The sequence below is a fragment of the Dama dama genome, chromosome 11 (assembly GCF_033118175.1).
Source record: "Dama dama isolate Ldn47 chromosome 11, ASM3311817v1, whole genome shotgun sequence".
Taxonomy (NCBI): Eukaryota; Metazoa; Chordata; class Mammalia; order Artiodactyla; family Cervidae; genus Dama; species Dama dama.
The window spans coordinates 84,090,396-84,113,677 of record NC_083691.1 but is presented as its reverse complement, the minus strand read 5'-3'; the positions used below and the strand labels follow the sequence as shown (position 1 = coordinate 84,113,677).

General features: G+C 36.0%; 1 protein-coding gene across 1 annotated transcript in view; it reads right to left on the bottom strand.

The window, feature by feature from the left end:
• Window positions 1-2,672: 2,672 nt before the first annotated feature.
• The window catches only part of STRN (striatin), a 102,749-nt gene continuing 82,139 nt past the window's right edge, over window positions 2,673-23,282 (bottom strand). Inside the window, exons 13-18 of the mRNA XM_061155606.1 lie at window positions 22,861-22,982; window positions 19,137-19,304; window positions 17,346-17,486; window positions 8,774-8,881; window positions 7,645-7,731; window positions 2,673-7,557 (exon numbers count right to left, since the gene is read on the bottom strand). Coding sequence (XP_061011589.1) covers window positions 7,388-7,557; window positions 7,645-7,731; window positions 8,774-8,881; window positions 17,346-17,486; window positions 19,137-19,304; window positions 22,861-22,982 — 796 coding nt within the window. The 3' untranslated portion in view covers window positions 2,673-7,387. The remainder of the gene's footprint in view (window positions 7,558-7,644; window positions 7,732-8,773; window positions 8,882-17,345; window positions 17,487-19,136; window positions 19,305-22,860; window positions 22,983-23,282) is intronic.

Genomic DNA, 23,282 nt, shown 5'->3' with positions numbered 1-23,282 from the left:
AGGTAATCAAAAAGTATCTTTGGTTTGAGATTATAGATTGGGAACCTGATACACACCCTGGATCTTATGAGGGCATGAAAAACTTTGGCACATGAATTAACAATACTAACTCTAGTACTCTAAGTGCTATTTAACAGATGTTTTGCTGAGAGTGTGTGTGTGTGTGTGTGTGTGTGTGAGAGAGAGAGAGAGACAGCTGCTCAGTCGTGTCTGACTCTTTGCGACCCCATGGACTATAGCCCACCAGATTCCTCTGTGGGCTATACCACAGAGGTAAGAATTCTGCAGGCAAGAATACTGGAGTGGGTTGCCATTCCATTCTCCAGGGTATCTTCCCTCCCTGGCGATCAAACCTAGATCGCCTGCACTGCAGACAGATTCTTCATCGTCTGAGCCACCAAGCTAGCCCACTGGATTAATTACCTCTTTTAAGAGGCACAAGGAAAAGTCAACATCAAGTAAGCATCTAGACCAGTCTTCCTGTAAAGTGACTGGCTAAAGAACCGGGGACAAGAGAATTTTCTATGAAATATACCCTTCTGATGGGAAAGATACTGCAGATTTTATTCCTCCAAGTCTGACCAAAACCACCATTACCTTTAATATAGTATCAGCTAAGGAATAAGAAAGGGCTTAGGGTTTTGTAAGATCTAAGTGAAACAGTAATTAATTTTCTGTTAGGCAGGTTTTGGATTCTGTTTTGTTCTGAAAAGTATACAAAATATACTGAAGTTTGTGTTTCAGAAAATACAGAATCTAATTTTAAGAGTTGCATGCCAGTGCTTCTCCATAGAACTCAAGCATCCCCATCATAAGCAGTAGTTATAACTGAGAAGTAACAAGTGAAATGATGCATTATGGTTACAGTGTTTGAGGTCAAGGTGCTACCAGACTTCCAGGTGTTCCTAGCGGAATACTTTGGTGCCAGGACAACCTAGGATCCCTTGAAATCTTAGTGGTGCCTTTGGGAAACCCAACGCAGGTTAAAATACCACTGCGAACCTGGGCTGACCCCAGTGGGTCCATTAATCCCAACTGAAAAACTTCTGCAGCCATCTTGACCTTCTGAGCTAGATTACTCTATAGTAACTCCGGCAAATCACGTCTCAGTTCTCACTACAAGGGACAAGAGAGACATTTCTGACAATACTGAAATGTGTGTACATACCAAGGAATAGAACACTACAGCAGCATACAAAACACCACAGAACAGTGGATAGTTTCAAGGACACCAGAAGAGGTACTTCTTGGATTCTGTGTAGTATTGTAACTCCAAATTGGAACAAAGAGATTGTCGAGCTCTGGGCAGGGGAAGCCCTTGAAAAATACTGTTGATTTGAAGGAGCCAGGGGCAGAAGGCTTATGCTTGTTTGTTAAGTAGCCAAACAAAAAAATAAGCAAAAGCACATTAAATTTATATGTGTATGTCTGTACAGGATTTTTAAAATTATGTAACTGAATACTTTAGAAAAAAAAAATACGTGTCCCTAAAAATATCATGATCCAATTGTGTGGGGTATTTTAATTTTACTGGTTTTCCAAAGGTCCAGTTTCTATAACAATAAATTTCTCCACCTTCCTTACAATCAATAATTAAGATTGGTTCATCTCTTTGGATTCACATCTACTTTACCTAATACACTTTTGTTTCTCTGCATCCCTTTACTAACCCCCCCCAAACAAAATCAAGTTGTATTAAAGTATTTTAACTGCAAATCCACTAGATTCCAAATCTGACAAATATTTCAATTCATGAGACACCTATAGCACATTATCTATATTTGTACACTTTATTTAAAAACAAATAATACACTCAGAGCCACCAAAAAAGGATGTCTTAATTAGCTTATCCATATCCTGAATTTACAAGAGAAACTTCTTGCACCACAAAAATTAGCATTTGGATTAATTTACATTAATTGATATTATACTTAAATTTTAAAATACCTGAAGATCAAACAATCTGGCTCAGGGCTCACCAGTTAGAGGGGAGAAGGGTATGGAGAAAAGGAGCTGTTTAGGAATCTGAACTGATGCCCTGAGGTCAGCTCTAGTAAACTGAACTTGAGAAACATAAAACAAGCAGTGGATTACAGGATTACAAAGAAGTGGTTCTTCCTAAAAACAAAAAACAGGTGTTAGATTATATAGTTGGGATAGGTATAAAGGATATCTTTTAATCTGGATTGGAAAAAAGTTATGAGGAGAAGGGGGTTGCATTTGTTTCTCACAGGAGGTAAATTTCAGCCAAACAATGAGAACAAAGTAGGGAAGGTGGAATGCGGTAGACTGAAGGCTTTCTGATTGCTGATAATACCAAATCTAGCAGCTCTCTACAAGCCAGCTAAAATATCATCCTCTGAGAAATTTTCAGAGAGGAGCTAACACACAACCAGGGAAAAATCATTCTACATTAACAAGGCACTCACTGGTTCACAGCCTGCTAAAAACCCAGGCAGACATTAGAGATAATCTGAAATAAAATGAACTTTCTAATTTGCATCAGAGGGATGACAGGCATGTGGTCCCAGTTAAATCAAATCTAAAGTTTGACTAGCAAAGATCCAGAAAATTCTGACCCTTAAGCACCACTTCAGGAATACTGCTAGAATAAGTAAGTGGGATCTAGAGATTTCTGTTTGGCTTTATATTTGCTTTTTTTTTTGGATTACAAAAAAAAAAAAAAAAATGCAGTCTGTTTGTGAACAGACTTTGTGAACCTGGTGTCCCTAGGAATGACACTGAGATCCAGCTGGCTGATGGATATACGGCCAATTAAAAAACTTTCAGGAGCAAAAGTCAAATGATTCAAATCATCTACAAAGGACCTGACCCTTGTTTTTAAACATAGATATGTTAGTTTTCTGGACCTTCCTCTAAAATGAATTTAAGGAATTGATACATTTCAGAAAAATATACATATAATTTCTGTCAGCTACTACTTTTGTACAACCTGAATCCCAGTGTTAAACAAAATACTGCAATTATATAAATAACTAAACAAGTAACAAAGTAAGAGAGACAACTTCTGTGTAAATAAAATGAATGATTATGTACTGAATAGCCTTGAAACAGCTTTCAAAGAACAAAGTAAGCTGAAGAAAATTAGAGCTCTTTTCTCATGTAAATCAGTAACAACTTGGCTCTTGGTTGAAAACATCACATAGACATATACTAACCAGAGATTATCTCCAGCTCACTATCAACACGGATGACAAATTTTAAGCAGTTCTTTCAAAAGAAAATCAAAATTAATTCGAAGCCTTTCAATCTGATTTGTGACATCTTTGTTCAATATAACTTAAATGACATAGCCTGAGAAAAGCACCAACACAGATTTTTTAAATTGCATCCAACCATTATTTTCGATGTCATAAAGATCTGCTTGAGTCAAAAATGGCAGCAATGACAAAGAGGTAGATATGAAAGATGCCATTTAAATACTATTCTTAGGTGGAATTTTAACTAGTTCAGGTGTTTAATTTAAAAACAATTTTTACTAGCTAAATCTTCATCATATAAGAATTTCATGACATGCTCTTGTGTAAAGGGGAAATACATGAAGTACTAAAAAAAAAAAATGAGCCTTTAAAAATTACATTTACTTAGCTAACATTAATGAGATCCTGTAATTTTGATGAATCAGTAATTTTTCCTTTTACCTGAACTTGATTTATAATGAAATAATAGTTATTTTATTCTCTACTGAAATTTCTAGGAATTCACATTCATAATTCTTGGAAAGTACTATGGTGCTCAGAAGAGCAAGAAGACAGCGCATGAAATGTCCCCTGAAGTCCTAGAAGTTTTACAGACACATTAAAAAGACACTGATGGTCACAAATCAGGACCTTCATAGATGGGCACTCTTAACAACTTCACACACACACACACACACACACTCACTCACACACTCACACCTCTTCCCCACAAAACAACTCAATCCTCATCCTCACTGTAAGGCTGAATTTGTATTTTTTTTTTTAAAGGCACCTCTCTTTCTCTAGCTATTGCCTTCTTGATGGTATTGGTTTTGTCAAAAATCCTGAATGCTCAATGGAAATAGTTCAGTACTGAGAATGGAACATTTCTCAATTCACATTTGAATAGCCAGGTTTTCTTACATTCAGATTTTAATAAACTAGAATGACAGTCTTTAAAACAAGCATGCTAGCCTATAATGAATATCATATATACAGTAATTTAAACATTTAGAACTATATATTATACTGCAAAAGCAAATAGCACAACACTCATCATACTTGCCATTACCTGCTGTGGACACTACCTCCAAAAATGAAAATACAAAACAGTAAAATGCACCTATGGTTTTATATATATAATATATATATATATATAATATATATAGTCTATATATATATTATATATATCCCTACAATATATATAATATATATTTATAAAATATACACACATTTTAGACATTTTCAAATAAATCATCATTATCTCCAAAAGTAACTTATAGCAAGAACACTGAAGGAATGAAACTCAGATAAACAAAAAATTTCTCACAAAGTTCATTATCAGTGATACAGCTCAATTTCCCCCCTTTTAGTCATAACTAAAATGATTATAAAAGCTAAATACTTTGCATAACTAATTATTCTGTTTAATGGCAAAAATTGCTAAACGTGTTCAATAGAAAAATACTGAAGGTCATTATATCACTTATGTTAAATATCTGTCTATGGTTTGAGTAGCAAATGAGCTCCATATGACAGCTGAGTTTCGAGAAGGGTGCTGCAAGCTCCCAGGGATGTACCCACAGCATATGAAAATAAGGCAGGGACCCACATCATCTGCTGATTTTCATACTCTTCCAATACATTTCATCCAAAATATTTACAAATAAAGCACTATGAAAGCATTTCAATCATTGTTCAAATCTGGGATTTGTTCATTTTGTCAATTTTCATTGAAGTTTTCATAGGCTGAGGGAAAAGTCAGACAAACACACACACATATATATGCTTCTATCTGGCTGGAAGACAGCTTTGGCTCATTTCTAGGCTGAGATCATAACAGTGCTAGTGGAGAAGAAACCCCTGTTTCTGGGTACAACCTCCAAGAGCACAGCATTGGCTTTCTAAGGAACTTGCAACAGTTCCATCACTTGCGCTACAGTCTACATATCTCATGGTTGTTTTCCACTTACTAATAGAAAAATTCCAACCATGAGACCTAAAATGCAGGTGAAGAGAGTGTCTTAGTTTTGAGAATTCCAGTTGACAGAAGTAAAGCAGGCACTGAACACCCTGGAAGGTAATTAAAGCAATAATTGGTAGAACAATAGCTTGTAATCATCCATCACAAACAAGCCAATTAAGAGCACCTGACTGAAATTTTCCAGTATCCTTCTACAAATGTTAGGTCAGTGATATCATTTATTTACTTTGTGAAGAAGCCAAAAAGGAATTCACTAAACACAACGTGGAATTCTATACCCGCACAGGAATATAAACATTTACCTGGTAGCTCATGTCCAGGTCAATTCATTTGAATATACAAAGCAGTCCCTTGAGCCCATTGTTAAGCACATATGAAATGACAAGGTAGCTGTGTCAAAATAAAGCGTATCTGTGTATCAACCAGGAAAATTTAACCAAGGTCCTTAAAGAAAACCTGCCTGTATACTGCAGAATTCTCGAGGCAGATAAGCAGAAATTTTAAAGAAAAATTGTCAATTAATATCCACACTATCATGTTAATACTTCTTCAGGGAGTAGATGTAGGTATAAGAAGTGCCATTGCTATGATAATGGAATATGTGGGCATAGGAATGTAGAAATTACATCTGAGAGCCTATTAAAAGTACATTTTGCTGAAAATTTGGGAATTAGTAACATTTCTCATTTCCAGATTGGTCTCTGCCATATTGGGCAAATAAGAAAGTGCATGAAGAAGACGGGAGACAGCTGCAGGGATAAGGTCTACATACCATGTCCAGACAGTGGGGTCATGTAAATCCCAAGAGCTGACCGTATGTGGGTCATTGGTAAGGTGAGCTCAGAGAACCCTGGGCCTTTAAGACATGGTTTTCCCCAGAAACAATACTGACTCACTGCCCATTAAAACATGCTATGTATTTCCAATGAAACACTGGAGGTGGGGTAGGGCAAGGCAAAGAAAGAGAGAACCCTCTAGCCAATATTATACACCAAACTATTCCATCCAGATTTCCAAGAGGTTTTACTTCTTGGAGATATTAATAACGGAACTTCTGGGGCACAAACATTTGCTTTATTTAGTAATTCTGCAAAGGCAGCTGCCTGAGGGTAACCATACCCTTTGGACTATTAAAACATAATAATTATGAACTATTTTTGGTTAGGTGTCAGATAATTTTAATATCAGAGACAAAGAAGAAAGAGATCATGTGAAGCACGGTTACGTGGGTTCTGGTGAGTAGTTGCAAGTAACTTCCAGCTTTTCAATCACTAAAAGGTATGATTTCATCAATATGAAATAATCACTCTGATACTATAAATATCACATGAATAAAGTGAAATTTAAAATTAACAGAAATCATTATAAAGATATGCCCTGCTTGCCATTAAAAATAAACAGAATCTTAAACCTGAATAAGTTAAATTCTTTAGTAAAAGCAGACTCATATCAACTATTCTTCATAATGGTGAGTATTTTTGACAGCTAAACTTTAGAATGGTACCAAATCTATTTTCAAAAATGTTAATACAATATAGAAATCTGCTTACAAACTAAATATTTGTTTAGCATTTCTGAATAGTAATATATTTAACATATTATTGCATTTTTTTTCCCCTCTAATAAGTAAAATGTTTTGCCAGGTGCTTTATGAGAACAGTTGAAAGGAGAGCTAAATTAAAAACTCATTTTAACACTGTCTGGTCATTATGCACATAGGGGTTAGTACAGTAGATGTGATAAAGATTACCGTTTTAACTATCTAACATGTTTAACAAGATTTCTCAGGGGAGAACTAGGTCTAAATTGCCATTCTTCCTCTACTCATTCCCAGTAATCAAGCTTTTCAATTATCCCTTATAATATGCCCTATTAACTCAACAGGGACAAGCTAAACCTATGTTTGTTCTTCGCTCAGGCCTGCCTAGCGAATTAGAACAACCTCAGAAATAAAAGCTCCTGTTTTGGGAAAAATTTTAAAGTTTTCAGGCTCACAGATTCAGCTGAGCTTGCAGCAACCTGAACAAACCTTAGTTTTAGAAAACAGTGTACGAATTGCAAAACTATACTTTAACAAATGTTCTCTGTGCTCCTTCAGCAGAACATAAGGGCTGGATGGGTTGACTCTTGCCCTGGTCTTCTGTATCTCTTTTGTGCAGTTGATTACTTATAAACAGCTAGAAGGTGAAGATGATGCATTGTGTCATACAAAGACTTTAGCCAGTGCATCCGCCCCAGCACTGGCTATATAGCATTTGGATGGGTGGAAAGCTACATCATGAATTGATTCTTCAAACTTTTTCCGATGAGCTGTGAACTCTTGGATACACGTCTTACTTTCTAGGTTCCATAAACGTATTGAACAGTCATGACCTATATTAAAAGAAAAGAAATTAAGAGAAAAATTACATTAAATGTGAAGACAGTAAGAATAAATAAATAAGTCAAAGCTGTACTTACTGCCAGACATTAAGTACAGGCCATTTGGATCAACTGCTAAACTTGTAACGGCTTCTAGGTGGGCTACCATCGAGTGGATCAGTTTGCCTTTGGAAAAAGAGATTGTTACTCTTTAATAATAGTTTTTTTCATCCTGAATACCAGTCAGCTACCACACTGTACTGGCTCCACCAACCACCCCTCTCTGCATCAAAGACTTTCCCAACTGCTAAAACAATGCATGTCTCCCTCCTTGCTCTAGCCATGGTGATGATGAGAAACAAAAGCTCAACTTTCATATTACATTTTTGTCTTTCACAATATGGAAGTCAGTAACTTGTACACAAATATTCCCTTAAGCCATGTTCATTAACTAAAACTCAGACATTATTAATCACTAACTTTGCATCCTTAAGCTACAAGCAAATTATGGGTTGTGGAAAGAGAAGAAGAGACTGCGACAAAGACAAAGGAACAGAAAATCTGGCCACAGTTTTGCTGGAAAGAGTATATGGAAAGATATTAAAAATACTAAATTATTCATCAATCGCAGCTAAACAAAGTTAACAAAAGTTGACAGCAGATTCTCAAGTAAATATGGCTACTTTTCTCCCAACCAGCTCTTCATGCATTTCCTTTAGACTAGTGAAAAATAACCTAAGAAAAACTGGGAAAGCTTCCATACCCCAATGCAAATCCATCAGGACCAAATAATCAGTATTATAAAATAAAAAAAATCAGTCCATAGAAAAACAAATCGAATGACTCAGGGGTTTTCCATCTGTAACACTAAGGATCTTAAAAAATTAAACAATTTTAAACAAAATATAATGATCATATGCCCATACTTCCAACATGTTTCTACTTTTCCACAATATATTAACATTTTATTGCTATCTGAATGAATTTTTCATTATGTTCTGAGTAATAACCTTGGTCTAGGGCCAAAATATAGCACCTATTTACTATTAAATAAACTAAGATGATCCCATATGCTATCATGAACACTGATTCTTTGCAGAGTTAGATGAAGTAAAAACAAATGATCTGGGAGAGAATCTGTGTTTCAGTGCCTATTCCCTGACCATAAAGCCACCAAAATTAGTTATGATTTTTTTTTCAATAATAATCAATTTAAATACATTCTTACCTGTATTGTTATCATAGAATTTGATGTGCCTGTCTTCATGAGCAGTGATGCTGATGGGAAGAGTGGGGTGACTGATGACTCTATTTATTTGGCAGGAAGAGCTGGCTGCTAAAAAGAAAAAATTAAAGAGCAACACAAATTTTTCAAAGCTATCATTTCTTCACACAAAAAAGAACTGAACATTCACATAAGCGCCTGGAAAAGTAGATGATGGACTTTTAATTTGTCTTTAGTTCATTTATTCTGCAACTGTGTTCATAACTTGTGATGTTGGGAAATGAGACTCGTCTGAGAAACACTCTACTGACAAATCTAGAAGTACTTGGAAATTAGAATTTCCTTTCCACCACCTGCTCTGTAGGGATGCCACTGAGAAATTAGCCCAGAGCCATGGGCATCTCTCACTTGACAGTGGTCTATGATACTTCTGCCACTTTCAGAAAATTCCATCATTATTTCATGTGGATAATTTCCAAATTTAAATCTCAGCTTTGTCTAGGAACAGAGCTCTTTATCACATGGTCATTATCGAAAGATAAACATGACAAAGGGAGATTCTTAACTCTTCAGTCTTCAAAATAGAAATGGTCATCAATTGGTAATCTACCATGTATGGAATCTGAAAACAGCATCCTAACAGTACTCTTTGTACACTATTTAATAATTTTCAAAGAGATCTTAATTATACATGCACACTGAGACAGGCGGGCCAATTGTCATTAGGTCCTTAACCTAGTGAATGAACTGAGGTGCAGAAAACAGCTGTTACAGCCCCCAAAATCATGGTAACAAAGCCAGTACCTATCTCAATGCCTACTCTACCCAAACTAGATGACTCATGCAAATCAGCCAACTGTTAAAAAAAGTACCTACACTATCACAAGTTCCTCCTGAAAGTCTTTAATCAAATGGAAATCAATTATGAAGAACTTATATTTAGTGATTTTTGTTACCATACTTTTGATAAGAAAAAATCTACAAAAAGATAACACTAATTTAAGATACATCAAAGTTAAAATAATTATTATATTAATATCAGGGTCTTGGAAGAAGAAGGAATGTCCTTACAGAGTATATATTGGGGCAACCAGCAAATTTGAGTGTAAATAATAACTCATACAATAGCGTTGTGTCATTGTAAATGCCTTGATTTTGATAATGTAATATGCTGCCAGAGAATGCCCTTGTTCTTAGGAATTACATGCTAAAGGACCTAGGGGTATAGGGATATACTGTCTCTTAAGTGGCTCAGAATTTTAAAGTACACACACATGCACAGAATGACAAAGTAAATGTGACTAACATGGCAAAAGGTTAAAAACTAGTGAATCTGGGTGAAGTGTAACCAGAAGTTCTTATACTATTTTTGAAACTTTTCTTTAAACTTAAAACTTCAAAAATAAAGTGTTCTTAAATTTTTTTAAATCTCAGAATAAGTATCATGAAGTTATACTCATAACAGAAAATACAACTACGTACAGTTAAAAATAGCTCCAATATTAGTCTACTCTACTGGATTTTCATATGGTACCTAGAAACATGACCTCTTAAAAGCTGAAAACAGTCTTTTTTCCAATGCTGACAGCAGGTGGCCACCCAGTCTGTTATCTATGTGCACAATAAAAGTCACCTGACCATGTGGAATGAACAATGGGTTGGCTACACTCATTTTAAATGGTCCTAGAAAAAGAATTTAGATTCAAAATTCATACTATGGATGCTTTTTCCACCAGAAATAACACACCGTTGTGCAATATCCTCTGGAAGGTCTATCAGGAGAATAACAACAACAACAACAACAAAAATACTTTAAGTAAAACAGCCCATATATTTTGAGAGAGAGGTTTCTGAGAAGAGCTTCAATTACTTTGAGATCTAGAAAATGAGTATGATAGAAATCAGGCAAAAGAGAGTTCTTATTTAATAATACTTTTTAAGGAAGTTTCTCCACTTGATGGTAAGTCAGATAAGTAAAAGTCAGCAAACGCAAAGAACACTAGAAATAAAGACCTACCAGCCATTATTCGAACAATGAACCTAAAACAATCCTCCAAATATTTATTTATATTCAGCTTGCGACTGAGAAGTGGACTCACAAATACTCAATTACCTCTTTCAACTACCTTCAACTTAATCAAGCCCAATCACCACTGGCAAGAAGGCAGGTAATTTATTCCGATTCTAAGAACAAACATCTTTCATCCTTCTAAATTATACAAAATTCACTTTTAGCTTAAAACATGTTTGGTGTGAACTTCAATTTAAAAAACACCTACTAAATTCCATAATACAATAACATAGTCAAACATAAACAGCTAAGGGACTACAGTAGTCACAGTAGAGGGCAATAAGTGTGTTTCACCTAACTCTAAAGTAATCAAATTGGTAATTTAGGAAATGTCAGGACGTATCATCATAATCTAAGAGTTATCACTTATTCCATGAATGCTGCCTTTTTTCAAAACGTTCTTGGGAGTCTTCTTCAGAAAATGCTTCTAGTTTCACTCCAATCCCAAAGAAAGGCAATGCCAAAGAATGTTCAAACTATCACACTATTGTACTCATCTCACACACTAGCAAAGTAATGCTCTAAATTCTCCAATCTAGGCTTCAAATGTACATGAACCAAGAACTTCTAGATGTTCAAGCTGGATTTAGAAAAGGCAGAGGAACCAGAGGTCAAACAATCAAATGCTGGATCATAGAAAAAGCAAGAGAATTCCAGAAAAACATCTACTTCTGCTTTATTAACCATGCTAAAGGCTTTGACTGTGTGGATCACAACAAACTGTAGAAAATTCTTAAAGAGATGGGAATACCAGACCACCTTACCTGCCGCCTGAGAAATCTGTATGCAGGTCAAGAAGCAACAGTTAGAACTGGACATGGAACAACGGACTGGTTGGAAATTGGGAAAGGAATATGTCAAGGCAATATGTTGTCACCCTGCTTATTTAACTTATATGCAGAGTACGTCATGCAAAATGCTGGGCTGGATGAAGCACAAGCTGGAATCAAGATTGCTGGGAGAAATAACAATAACCACAGAGATGCAGATGACACCACCCTCAGGGAAGAAAGCGAAGAGGAACTAAAGAGTTCCTTGATAAAAGTGAAAGAGGAGAGTGAAAAAGTTGGCTTAAAGCTCAACATTCAGAAAACTAAGATCATGGCATCCGGTCCCATCACTTCATGGCAAATAGATGGGGCAACAGTGGAAACAGTGGCTGACTTTATTTTTCTGGACTCCAAAATCACTGCAGATGGTGACTACAGCCATGAAATTAAAAGATGCTTGGTCCTTGGAAGAAAAGCTATGACCAACCTAGACAGCATATTAAAAAGCAGAGACATTACTTTGCCAACAAAGGTCCGTCTGGTCAAAGCTATGGTTTTTCCAGTAGTCATGTATGGATGTGAGAGTTGGACCATAAAGAAAGCCGAGTGCCGAAGAATTGATGCTTTTGAATTGTGGTGTTGGAGAAGACTCTTGTGAGTCCCTTGGACTGCAAGGATATCAAACCAGTCAATCCTAAAGGAAATCAGTCCTGTATCTTCACTGGAAGGAATGATACTGAAGCTGAAGCTCCAATACTTTGGCCACCTAATGGGAAGAACTGACTCACTGGAAAAGACCCTAATGCTGGAAAGACTGAAGGTAGTAAGAGAAGGGGACAACAGAGGATGAGATGGTTGGATGCTATCACTGACTTGATGGACATTAGTTTGAGCAAATGGTGATGGACAGGAAAGCCTGGCATGCTACAGTCCATGGGGTTGAAAAGAGTCAGATATGACTGAGTGACTGAACTGAACTGATCAGGCAAAAAAGTCAAATGACTTTACAGTTAAACATCTCGGGGGAAAATGGAATTTCCTACTCAGTGTATTCATCTAACTCACTGGACTTGAAAGTGAAAAAAAGTGAAAGTGAAAGTGTTAGGTCTTTCAGTCCTGTCCTACTCTTTTTGACGTTATGGACTACAGCCTGCCAGGCTCCTGTGTCCATTGAATTCTCCAGGTAAGAATAACAGAGTGGGTCGCCATTTCCTTCTCCAGGAGATCTTCCCAGCTCAGGGATCAAACCTGGTCTCCTGCACTGCAGGCAGATTCTTTATCTGAGCCACCAGGGAAACCCTAGACTTGAGATCTTATTAATTTGTATCAGTCATTAAAATCAACATTTATGCTGAGAACATTCAAAGAATTGATGATGATCTCTGAAGGAAATTTTTTAAATGTTTAAAACCTTCTTAATTTCATACTGGTTTTTCATCTTACTATAGTAGCTTTAAGTCATATATCTAAGCACTATTTTAAATTTACTTAACGTCTAAAATATATTTCTTGGCAAAAAGAAAAAATTTATTTTCCTATTCCATAATCTCAGTTTTTACTTTTTTGTCTCTTTTACATCCAAATAGTTCAAAGCTCCATTCAAACCTACCTCCCTAAATAATTCTTAAAGGATACCAGGAGAAAACAAAGAACAACAGATTGGAAAGAGAAAATGAAGAAAGCCAAAACGGAATGAAGGAATTTTTTGAGAGAAAAAGATAAAAGGGAGAGGAGACAGAGCCACATATATTCACGCACATGAGCACACTCATCATGGTAACCATTTTTAAAGCTAGTTCTCAGATTAAAACAACACTGTACGTGTACGCAGTTTTATCAACTGCAGCCTAAACTTACTGTTTGTTTGAAGCCTAAAGGCAGAAAGTAAAGGTTATAAAAGGCAAAACTCCAAAGGATTCTGCATTATCTTCTTCACAATCTGAGTAATTATTTCCTGGTTTCCTGTATACAGTAAGAAGATTCAGATTTGGGATTCTGAGAGGCACAACTTGATCTGTTTTCTAATCAGTACTGAACTGTGCCATTTATGAAAAGAAGCTGATTTTAAAGATAAAATTATGAGGAGGTAAGGGCAATATAGGAGTAGGGAAGTACAAGGTACAAACTATTAGGTATAAAATAAGCTACAAGGTTATACTGTACAGCACGAGGAATACAACCAATATTTTATAATAATTAAAAGTGGAGAATAACTTTTAAAAATTGTGAATCATGGATAAGGAAGCTGTGGTACATATACACCATGGAATATTACTCAGCCGTTAAAAAGAATTCATTTGAATCAGTCCTAATGAGATGGATGAAACTGGAGCCCATTATACAGAGTGAAGTAAGCCAGAAAGATAAAGAACATTACAGCATACTAACACATATATGTGGAATTTAGAAAGATGGTAACGATAACCCTATATGCAAAACAGAAAAAGAGACACAGAAATACAGAACAGACTTTTGAACTCTGTGGGAGAAGGTGAGGGTGGGATGTTTCAAAAGAACAGCATGATCACTATCTATGGTGAAACAGATCACCAGCCCAGGTGGGATGCATGAGACAAGTGCTCGGGCCTGGTGCACTGGGAAGACCCAGAGGAATCGGGTGGAGAGGGAGGTGGGAGGGGGGACCAGGATGGGGAATACGTGTAAATCTATGGCTGATTCATATCAATGTATGACAAAACCCACTGAAATGTTGTGAAGTAATTAGCCTCCAACTAATAAAAAAAAAAAAAAAAAAGAAGGTAAAGTTAAAAAAAAAAAAGAAAAAAAAAATTGTGAATCACTATACTGTATACCTGTAACATAATTTTGTATAGGAACTATAATTAAAAATATAACTATGAAAAATACATTTATTTTATACAGGCATTGCATATAATATTTTGTTGTGCTTTGCAAATATCATGTTTTTTAACAAATTGAAGGTCTGTGGCAACTCTGTATTTAGCAAGTCTATTGGTTCCATTTTTTCAATAGAAATTTGTTCACTTTGTGTCTATGTCACATTCTGGTAATTCTTACAGTATTTCAAACTTTTATATCTATTATTATTAACAATAATATTAATTGTTATTATTTGTTATGGTGATCTGTGGTTTCTAATCCTTGATATTACTAATAAATTAGACCAATCAATAACCCTACAATGACCAAGTGTTCAAATGAAGGAAGACTTATGCGCCCTTCTCACTTTAAATCAAAAGCCAGAAATGGTTAAGCTTAGTGAGGAAGACAGGTCACAAAGATAGGCTGAAAGCTAGGTCTTGAGCTCCAAACAGTTAGCCAAGTTGTGATTGCAAAGGAAAAAGTTCTTGAAGAAAATTAAAAATGCTACTCCAGTGAAAACATAGATGATAAGAATGCAAAACAATGTGGAGAAAGTTTTAGTGGTCTGGATAAAAGATCAAACCAGCCACATTTCCTTAAGCCAAAGCCTAATCTAGAGCAAGGTCCTAACTCTCTTTAATTCTACAAAGACTGAAAGAGGTGAGAAGCTGCAGAAGAAAAGTTTGAAGCTAGCAGAAGTGGGTTCATGAAGTTTAAGGAAAGAAGCTGTCTCGTAAAGAACAGACTTTTGGACTCTGTGGGAGAAGGCGAGGGTGGGATGATCTGAGAGAATAGCATTGAAACATGTATATTATCAAGTGTGAAACAGATCGCCAGCCCAGGTTGGATTCATGAGACACGTGCTCAGGGCTGGTGCACTGGGAAGACCCAGAGGGAAGGGATGGGGAGGGAGGTGGGAGAGGGGATCAGGATGGGGAACACATGTAAATCCATGGCTGATTCATGTAAATGTATGGCAAAAACCACTACAATATTGTAAAGTAATTAGCCTCCAACTAATAAAAATAAATGGAAAAAAAAAAAAAGAAGAAGCTGTCTCTATCACATAAAAGTGCAAAGTGAAGTAGCAAGTGCTGATATGGAAGCTGCAGCGATCTAGCTGAGATAATGAATAAAGGTGGCTACACTAAATAACAGATCAATGTAGACAAAACAGCCTTCAATTGGAAGAAACTGCCACCTAGGACTTTCATAGCTAGAGGGAAGTCAATACCTGGCTTCAAAGTCTCAACAGGCTGACTCTCTTGTTAGGGGTTAATGTAGCTGGTGACTTAACAGTGAAGCCAATGCTCATTTAACATTCTGAAAATTCTATGATCCTTAAGAATTATAATAATCTACTCTGCCTTTGCTTTATAAAGGGAACAACAAAGCCTGGATGATAGCATATATGCTTACAACATGGTTTACTGAATATTTTAAGCCTACTCTTGAGAACTACTGCTCAGAAAAGAAGATTCCTTTCAAAATATTATCATTCACTGACAATGTCATCCAAGAGCTCTGATAGAGACGTACAAGATTCATGCTTTTTCATGCCTCATAACAAAACGTTCATTCTACAGCCATGGATCAAGAAGTCTTGATACCTTCAAGTCTCATTACCTTGTCTTGATACCCTGATACCTTCAAGTCTCATTATTTAAGGAATACATTTCTTGAGGCTACAGCTGCCATAGATAGTGATTTCTCTGATGGATCTGAGCAAAGTCAACTGAAAACCTTCTGGAAAGGATTTACAATTCCAGATGCCATTAAAAGTATTTGTGATTCATGAGAAGCAGCCAAAATGTCAACACAAACAGGAGTTTGGAAAATGTTAGTTCCAACCCTCATGGATGACTATGAGGGGTTCAAGACTTCAGTGAAGGAAGTTTTGAATATGGTGGAAATAGCAAGAGAACTAGAATTACAAGTGAAGCCTGATCATGTGACTGAATTGCTGCAATCTCATGATAAAACCCATGATGGATTAGGAAATGCTTCTTATGGATGAGCAAACAAAGTGGTTTCTTGAGAAGGAATGTATTCTTGGGGAGGATGCTGTGAAGACTGTTGAAATGACAACAAAGGTCACATAATTATATATATCTTGTTGATCAAGCAGTGGCAGGGTTTGAAAAGACTGACTCCCATTCTGAAAGGAGTTCTATCAAACATCCATGCATGCTATAGAGAAGTTGTTCGTGAAAGGAAGTCAATTGATGCAGCAAACTTCACTGTTGTCTTATTTAAGAAACTGCCACGGTCACCCCAACCACTCTGATCAGTCAGCCATGAGCACTGTGGTGAGACTCTCCCCCAGGCAAAAAGACTGTGACTCACTGAAGGCTCAGATGATAGTTAGCACTTTTCAGCAACAAAATATTTTTAATTTAAGGTATACACTTTAATTTAATTAAGGTATACACTTAACAGTCTCTAGTATAGTGTAAACCTAACTTTAATATGCACTGGAAAAACAAAAGCTTTATGTGACTAACTCTATTGTGATATGTATGTGCTTTATTTCGCAGGTCTGAAACTGAACCTACAATAACTCCAAGATAAGCCTGTATTTAGAATAAATGTTATTTTCTTCAAATAGAACTGAAAACCAAACAATTGGTATAAAATTAAACTTGACTTCTCTTTAGAATAGATCAAATGCTACTTCAACCAGTAAACTTATAAATGTGAATAAACTTAACCTAAAGACTTAAAATCAACTATAAATCATTATATCCTTCACATATAACTGTGTTATATGATCTTGAGGCAGAACACTTTATAATGACAAGTATTTTTCATTGTTGACTCTAGTAATTCTAATTTTGATAACACTAAAAAATTGATCCAAATACATACTACTTTAAATTGGTATACATACTTGAATCTAGGTTGGATTCTAAAGTGAGAATGCGTTGTTGTGTTTCCATGTTAAAGATGCTTGTGTATCCTTTGCTGAATGATGCTACCATATGGCTTGGGTCACTGCTCACCAGATCCACAGAGGCAGGGACTCCCAATTCTATAAGTCAAAACATATTAGAAGAGAATGTCAGTTAGGGTATACTTTACAATATGTTTCAAATACAGCAGAACAAGCAGCCATGTAAGAAGACAACAAAGCTCATTAGCTCTTTTAGTCCTAGTTTGTTTTACTATCCTTACTTGTTTACCACATCTTCTACCAGTCACTCAGTTACTGTATTTATTGAATCCAAGCCTTTATTTAGGAATAAATGGAAAACATATGGACTACAAATTTTTCTACTTCCATCTCAAATCAACCTGAGGTTTAGAGCGGCATCACGAGAATTCTTCATTTTAAAAGCCCATCTAAATTTAGTGAGTTACGAGGAATTCTACTTCACTAAAAATATGGAATTCAAGAAGCAAAATTTCAAATTGCTATTTATTGGTAGAGTCATACAAACATCAAATGCAGGCAACTCATCAAAACCTAGGCACAAGTTATGGCAGCTCACGAATAAAGAAGACAATTTTATTTATCATTTAGAATAAGGGTAAAACTTGGTTAAAATCTGGAACTAATTTGTAAATATTAAAAATGAAATTCTATGTATAATATGATCATAATCTGATTTTTAAAATCTGGTTCAAAATCTAAGTTAAGTAAACTAACAATTCAAAAATGTGTATCTTCCAGAAGAAGATAACATTAATGGACAATGAGCAGACAAAAAAAGTCCTCAAAATAGCCACCAAAGGAATACAACTTAAAAAGACAATGAAATACAGCTGCACACACCCATCAAAATGGCTAAAATTAACTACACTGTCAACAACAAATGTTTGTAATTAAGGATGTGGGGCGCCTGGAATTTTCACACATTGCAATCAGTGGTAAAACATGGCACAACCACTTTCAAAGAAAGTTTGGTGATGCCACATAAAGTTAAATAGTTAAATACATAAATCTACTTCTAGAGCCCCAAAATTCTATTTACAGGTCTTTACCTGCCTGTGATTAAAAAAGAAAATACAAATGTTCATAGGAGTTTTGTTCATAATAGGAAAAATCTAGAAACAAGCCAAATGTTCATCAAGAGGTAAATTATAAACAAAGTGGTTTAAAGAAATACTACAAATAATAAAATTAAATTATTAACATTTATTACCACATGGATAAACAACAAGAACATTACAGTATGAGTAAAATGTCAGATGTAAAAAGAGTATACATTGTACAACTTCATTTACATGAAGTTTCAGAATAGACAAAACTCATTTATAACAAAAGAAACCATAACAGTGGGTACCTCTGGTTGGGAATGAGGGGAGGAGATGACTGTGAATAACACAGAGAAACTTTCGGGCACTGAAGGAAACGTTCTCTATCTTGATAGGAGCAAAACTTTCATGCATTTGTCAAACTCAGGAAAATGTATCCTTAATATTTGTTTTTGACTGTATATAAATTATTTCAATTTTTAAAAATTCAAAACAAATGCCTGCTACTTCACCAAATAGTATGCTTTTTAAAATTATACATACTAAATCGGAAATTCAAGCAAATATATTTTCACTGCTTAAAAAGAAAACCCTTCAAATTAAATTTAGAACAGTAAGTGTCTATAGAATCATCTACTTGTTTCTTTTAGAATAAGACATTTTATAAAAGACTCTGTAAGAAAAAGGAGAAAAAGGCATGTACCTTGATTATCACTAAACACACTCAAGGCCGGAGCAACCTCAGTGGCATTCCACAAACGGAGAGTGCCATCTGCTGAGCAGGACAACAGACGCTGGTGCGCTGCACTGTAGGCCAAGCCCCAGACCGCATCCGTGTGGCCCAAGAGAGGGCCTCTTAAGACAGAAGGATCTGCAAGAACAGCAAGAATGCAGGGCAAAAGCACAAATCATAAAGGTACTGAGAGAGTCCAGTGGAGAGTAAAAGACACAAACGGAAAGTATAAAATATACTTCCTAGTTTCTGTTATTCTTTTGAAATGTAGCAAGAACAGGCCTGGAAACAATGCAAATATAGGGTTTAAAATGTCTAAATTAAAATTTTAAAGTACATATTTTTCTCCTTAAAAAGATCAGCCATTTCTTTCTTCCTCCCTTTTTTTCTTCCCATTTGTCTGATTTTTTTTTTTTTTTTTTTTTTTTAAAGCATGTTAACACAAGCCATTAGGATTTAATCTACTCTCAGAGAAACCACAACTCACATTCCCTGAGGAAGTGAGCAGAGACCCTTTCCCTCCTCTGAGGTCCTTAGCACCTGGCGCACACCCTTAGGGTCACTTGTGCTATGATGGTATGACTACCATCTTACCTCTTGGGAGCAACAGGCTTCTAACATTCTTAATGGACATGAACTGAGACCTACAGAAATCCCCAAATTCTCAAACAAGACGTACAAATGATATGCATGTGGGGGGGGGTGGGGGGGTGGGGAGCCAGGAAAGAGCATTTCATGATAAAAGCCAAATTGGAAATTTTACTTATTAACCCTCACAATGACTCTAGAAGTTGTACTTTCAAGACAGTTCAGAGATGTTAAGTTTAGAATGTCACTGGTGTTATTTGTTCTATATCCTCTTTAGTTATACCATAAAATATTTATTGGAGGTACACTGTGTATTTGGCACTATGCTAGATGCAGGGGTCATGCAGATGATTAGACACAATACCAGCTCTGTCTTCAAAAAGTAATGTGGTTTAAGTACAATAACAGTGGCCGGTACCAGTTACTAAAGAGAGTGACTGGACACTTGGAAAGAATAACACCTAGAGTGTATAGATGTTGGCCTGTCAAAGGGCAGAGGGAAGGCATTCCTGGCAAAGGAGGCAGCTCCTACAAACTCAAAAAAGGAAAAAGAGAATGCTATGTCAGGACATTTATAAGAAATTCAGTATCACTGCACTGTGAAATTTGAGGCAAGAAGTGGGTGAGACGAGAGTGGCCAGTTTATGGTGGGATGCCTATGACATACTTAGTAAATTACCCTAAAAGCAACAGAGAAACACTGAAAGGATTCCCAGAAGCAGCAGTGTGAAGCAGTATTTAATATGGTAACTCTGATTACAATGTAGAAGAGATTGGAAAGAAACAAGATGAAGGCAAGTGGACTGTTTCAGAAGACTGGGAGAGTGAAGATGAAAATCAAAGCGAGGACAGTGATAAAAGGGGCAGAAAAGGAGTAAATTCAAGAAATATTTAGGGGGTATTAACAAAAAGGTATAGTAATTAATAAGTGATAGATAGTAAAATAGTACAAAGAATCAAGGATAACTCTTGGGTTTCTAGTTTGGATAAGTTTGGTAGTGCCACCACCTGATAAAGAATATATAAAGAATATTTGAAAACAGACTTCCCTAATAGTCTAGTGGTTAGGACTTGATGCTCTCACTGCCAGGGCCATGGGTTCGATCCCTGGTTGGGGAGCTAAGATTCCCCCAAGCTGCATGCTATGACCAAAAAAAATTAAGAATATGTGGAAGAAGAAACAGTGCTTGTAGGGATTTATGGACAATGAGACAGCCATTTTGAAATGCTCTGTAGGAAGTCTCAGGCTTAAAAAAGAGATTGATGAGTCAACAGTATATAAAACCACAAAGTGGATTCAGTCTACCAAAGAATATGTATACAACGCAAAAAACGAGTTAGGGTCTAGCCTCAATAAATGTCAATATTTTTAAGGTGAGAAAAATAAAAGGAGTTTATGACGGATAGGGGATAGAAACTGTCATACAGTTGTGTCAAAAAAGCCTATAGTGAAAAGATTTCAAAAAGAATGGAGTGGTCCACAGTTTCAGATAGCCAGTACATCAAGTAAAGTAAGAATTGTAAAATATCCCTTGGATCAGCCAGTTAGATAGTTATTGATACTTCTTTGAATTTAAGTGGCATAGCCACAAACAGAATGAAGAGGGATGATGTACAGTGAAAGAACACAGAATCAGTAACTAATAATTGTGTTTTCTAGACCAAAGAGACACGAGAAGAAAGAGAGGCTAGAAAGATGGTAACGATGATCCCATATGCGAGACAGCAAAAGAGACACAGATGCACAGAACAGTGTTTTGGACTCTGTGGGAGAAAGCAAGGGTGGGATGATTTGAGAGAATAGCACTGAAACATGTATATTATCATATGTGGAACAGATCGCCAGTTCAGGTTTGACGCATGAGGCAGGGTGCTCGGGGCTGGTGCACTGGGATGACCCTGAGGGATGGGATGGGGAGGAAGGTGGGAGGAAGGTTCAGGATGGGGGACACGTGTACACCCCTGGCTGACTCATGTCAGTGTATGGCAAAAACCACCACAATATTGTAAAGTAATTAGCCTCCAATTGAAATAAATAAATTAAGGGAAAAAAAAAAAGAACCAGACAGGGAAATGGAGTCACAAAAGGCTTCTTCTTGCCCAGGATGGGAGAAACTTGAATTTACTACATGCTCAGGGGATGGAAAGAGAGCAAAAAGGGTAAGTCTTCAGATGAGCACAAAAAAGAGAGGCAGCAAAAAAGAAAAGAGAGTGCAGTCTCAAAGGAAACAAGAGAAGGAGGTCAACAGCGAAAGGGAAAGGGTTGGCTTGGGATAGAATGAGGTCAACTGATCTCTGAAAGAGGGATAAGGGAAGTGATAAAAAGTATGAAACAGATAAATCCAGAAGAGAACTGCAGCAGGAGAGAGGGTGTTATCTTTCACAAAATAAATGTTAAATGCTTACTAAATAAATGTTGGGAGAATATTTTGGTTACTGAATTCCTTATCTTTACTTAGGTTTAGTGGTAAAATTAATCTAAAATGATAATAAAAATAAACTATGGTTTTATGACAAATATGACACTCCATATCATTCTAGAATTTATGGAGAATTTAAAGAGAAAATCAAAATAGTTGAAAGAGAATTTATGATAATATCTAGTGATGGATTATACAACTTTTTGATTCATGGTGCTGTTTCCAAATCTAAAGGGTACTTCTTAATTTTTAAAAGTCTTTTAAATATTTTTGTGTTATACACTTTGAAAATCATTAGCCTCTATACTCTGTAAATAATTGATCAAGAAGATGATGCCAACATTCATTTTCCTTCAAAAATATTTGTCAAGAATAGTGACAAAATACAATCATTGATTAATAATAATGTATCAAGTATTGTACACATGCCTACAAATGAAGAAAACAACTGTCAATCAAGCCAGCATTTTCAATCAGTAAGACTTGGGGGTGGGAACTCTTTTCTCAGGAAAAATACATTATTCTCCCTCTTTTTTTTTTAGCATTATATATATATCAAATTGATTCCCAAATACAGAAACCCTTTTTAACAAAATAAATTTATTTTCAAAAACACCTCACTTTATCCATATATGCAACATAAAGTGCACAAAAGGAGGACATTCTACTTTGGGGGAGTCACACACCGTAGGAGTCGTAGGGGTCGACGTTGGGGTTGGCGGTGCTCCAGCTCTGGATCAGGCCGTCAGCGCCCCCACTGTAGCACTGCTCACCACTGCTGCTCATCACCACACAGAGCACTGGGCCTCTGGGAGAAAAAACCAATTTCCATCCTCAAAAATCTATTTGATATTGGAATTAGTTAGAAATAAGAACGCTTAGTTTTTCAAACGGCTTTCTCTTTTTCGATTTTGTACAACAAATAAAATTATCAAAGCACTATTCATTTTTCTTCCTCTGCTAAACCAGTGGTTAGTGATCTATGGCCTATGGATCAAATCCAACCAGTGAACTGTTTTTGTACAATCCTAAAGCACTTACAGTTTCTACCTTTTTAAAATGTTGTAATACAAAACTAAACTAAAACCAAGAATATACATTAAATACG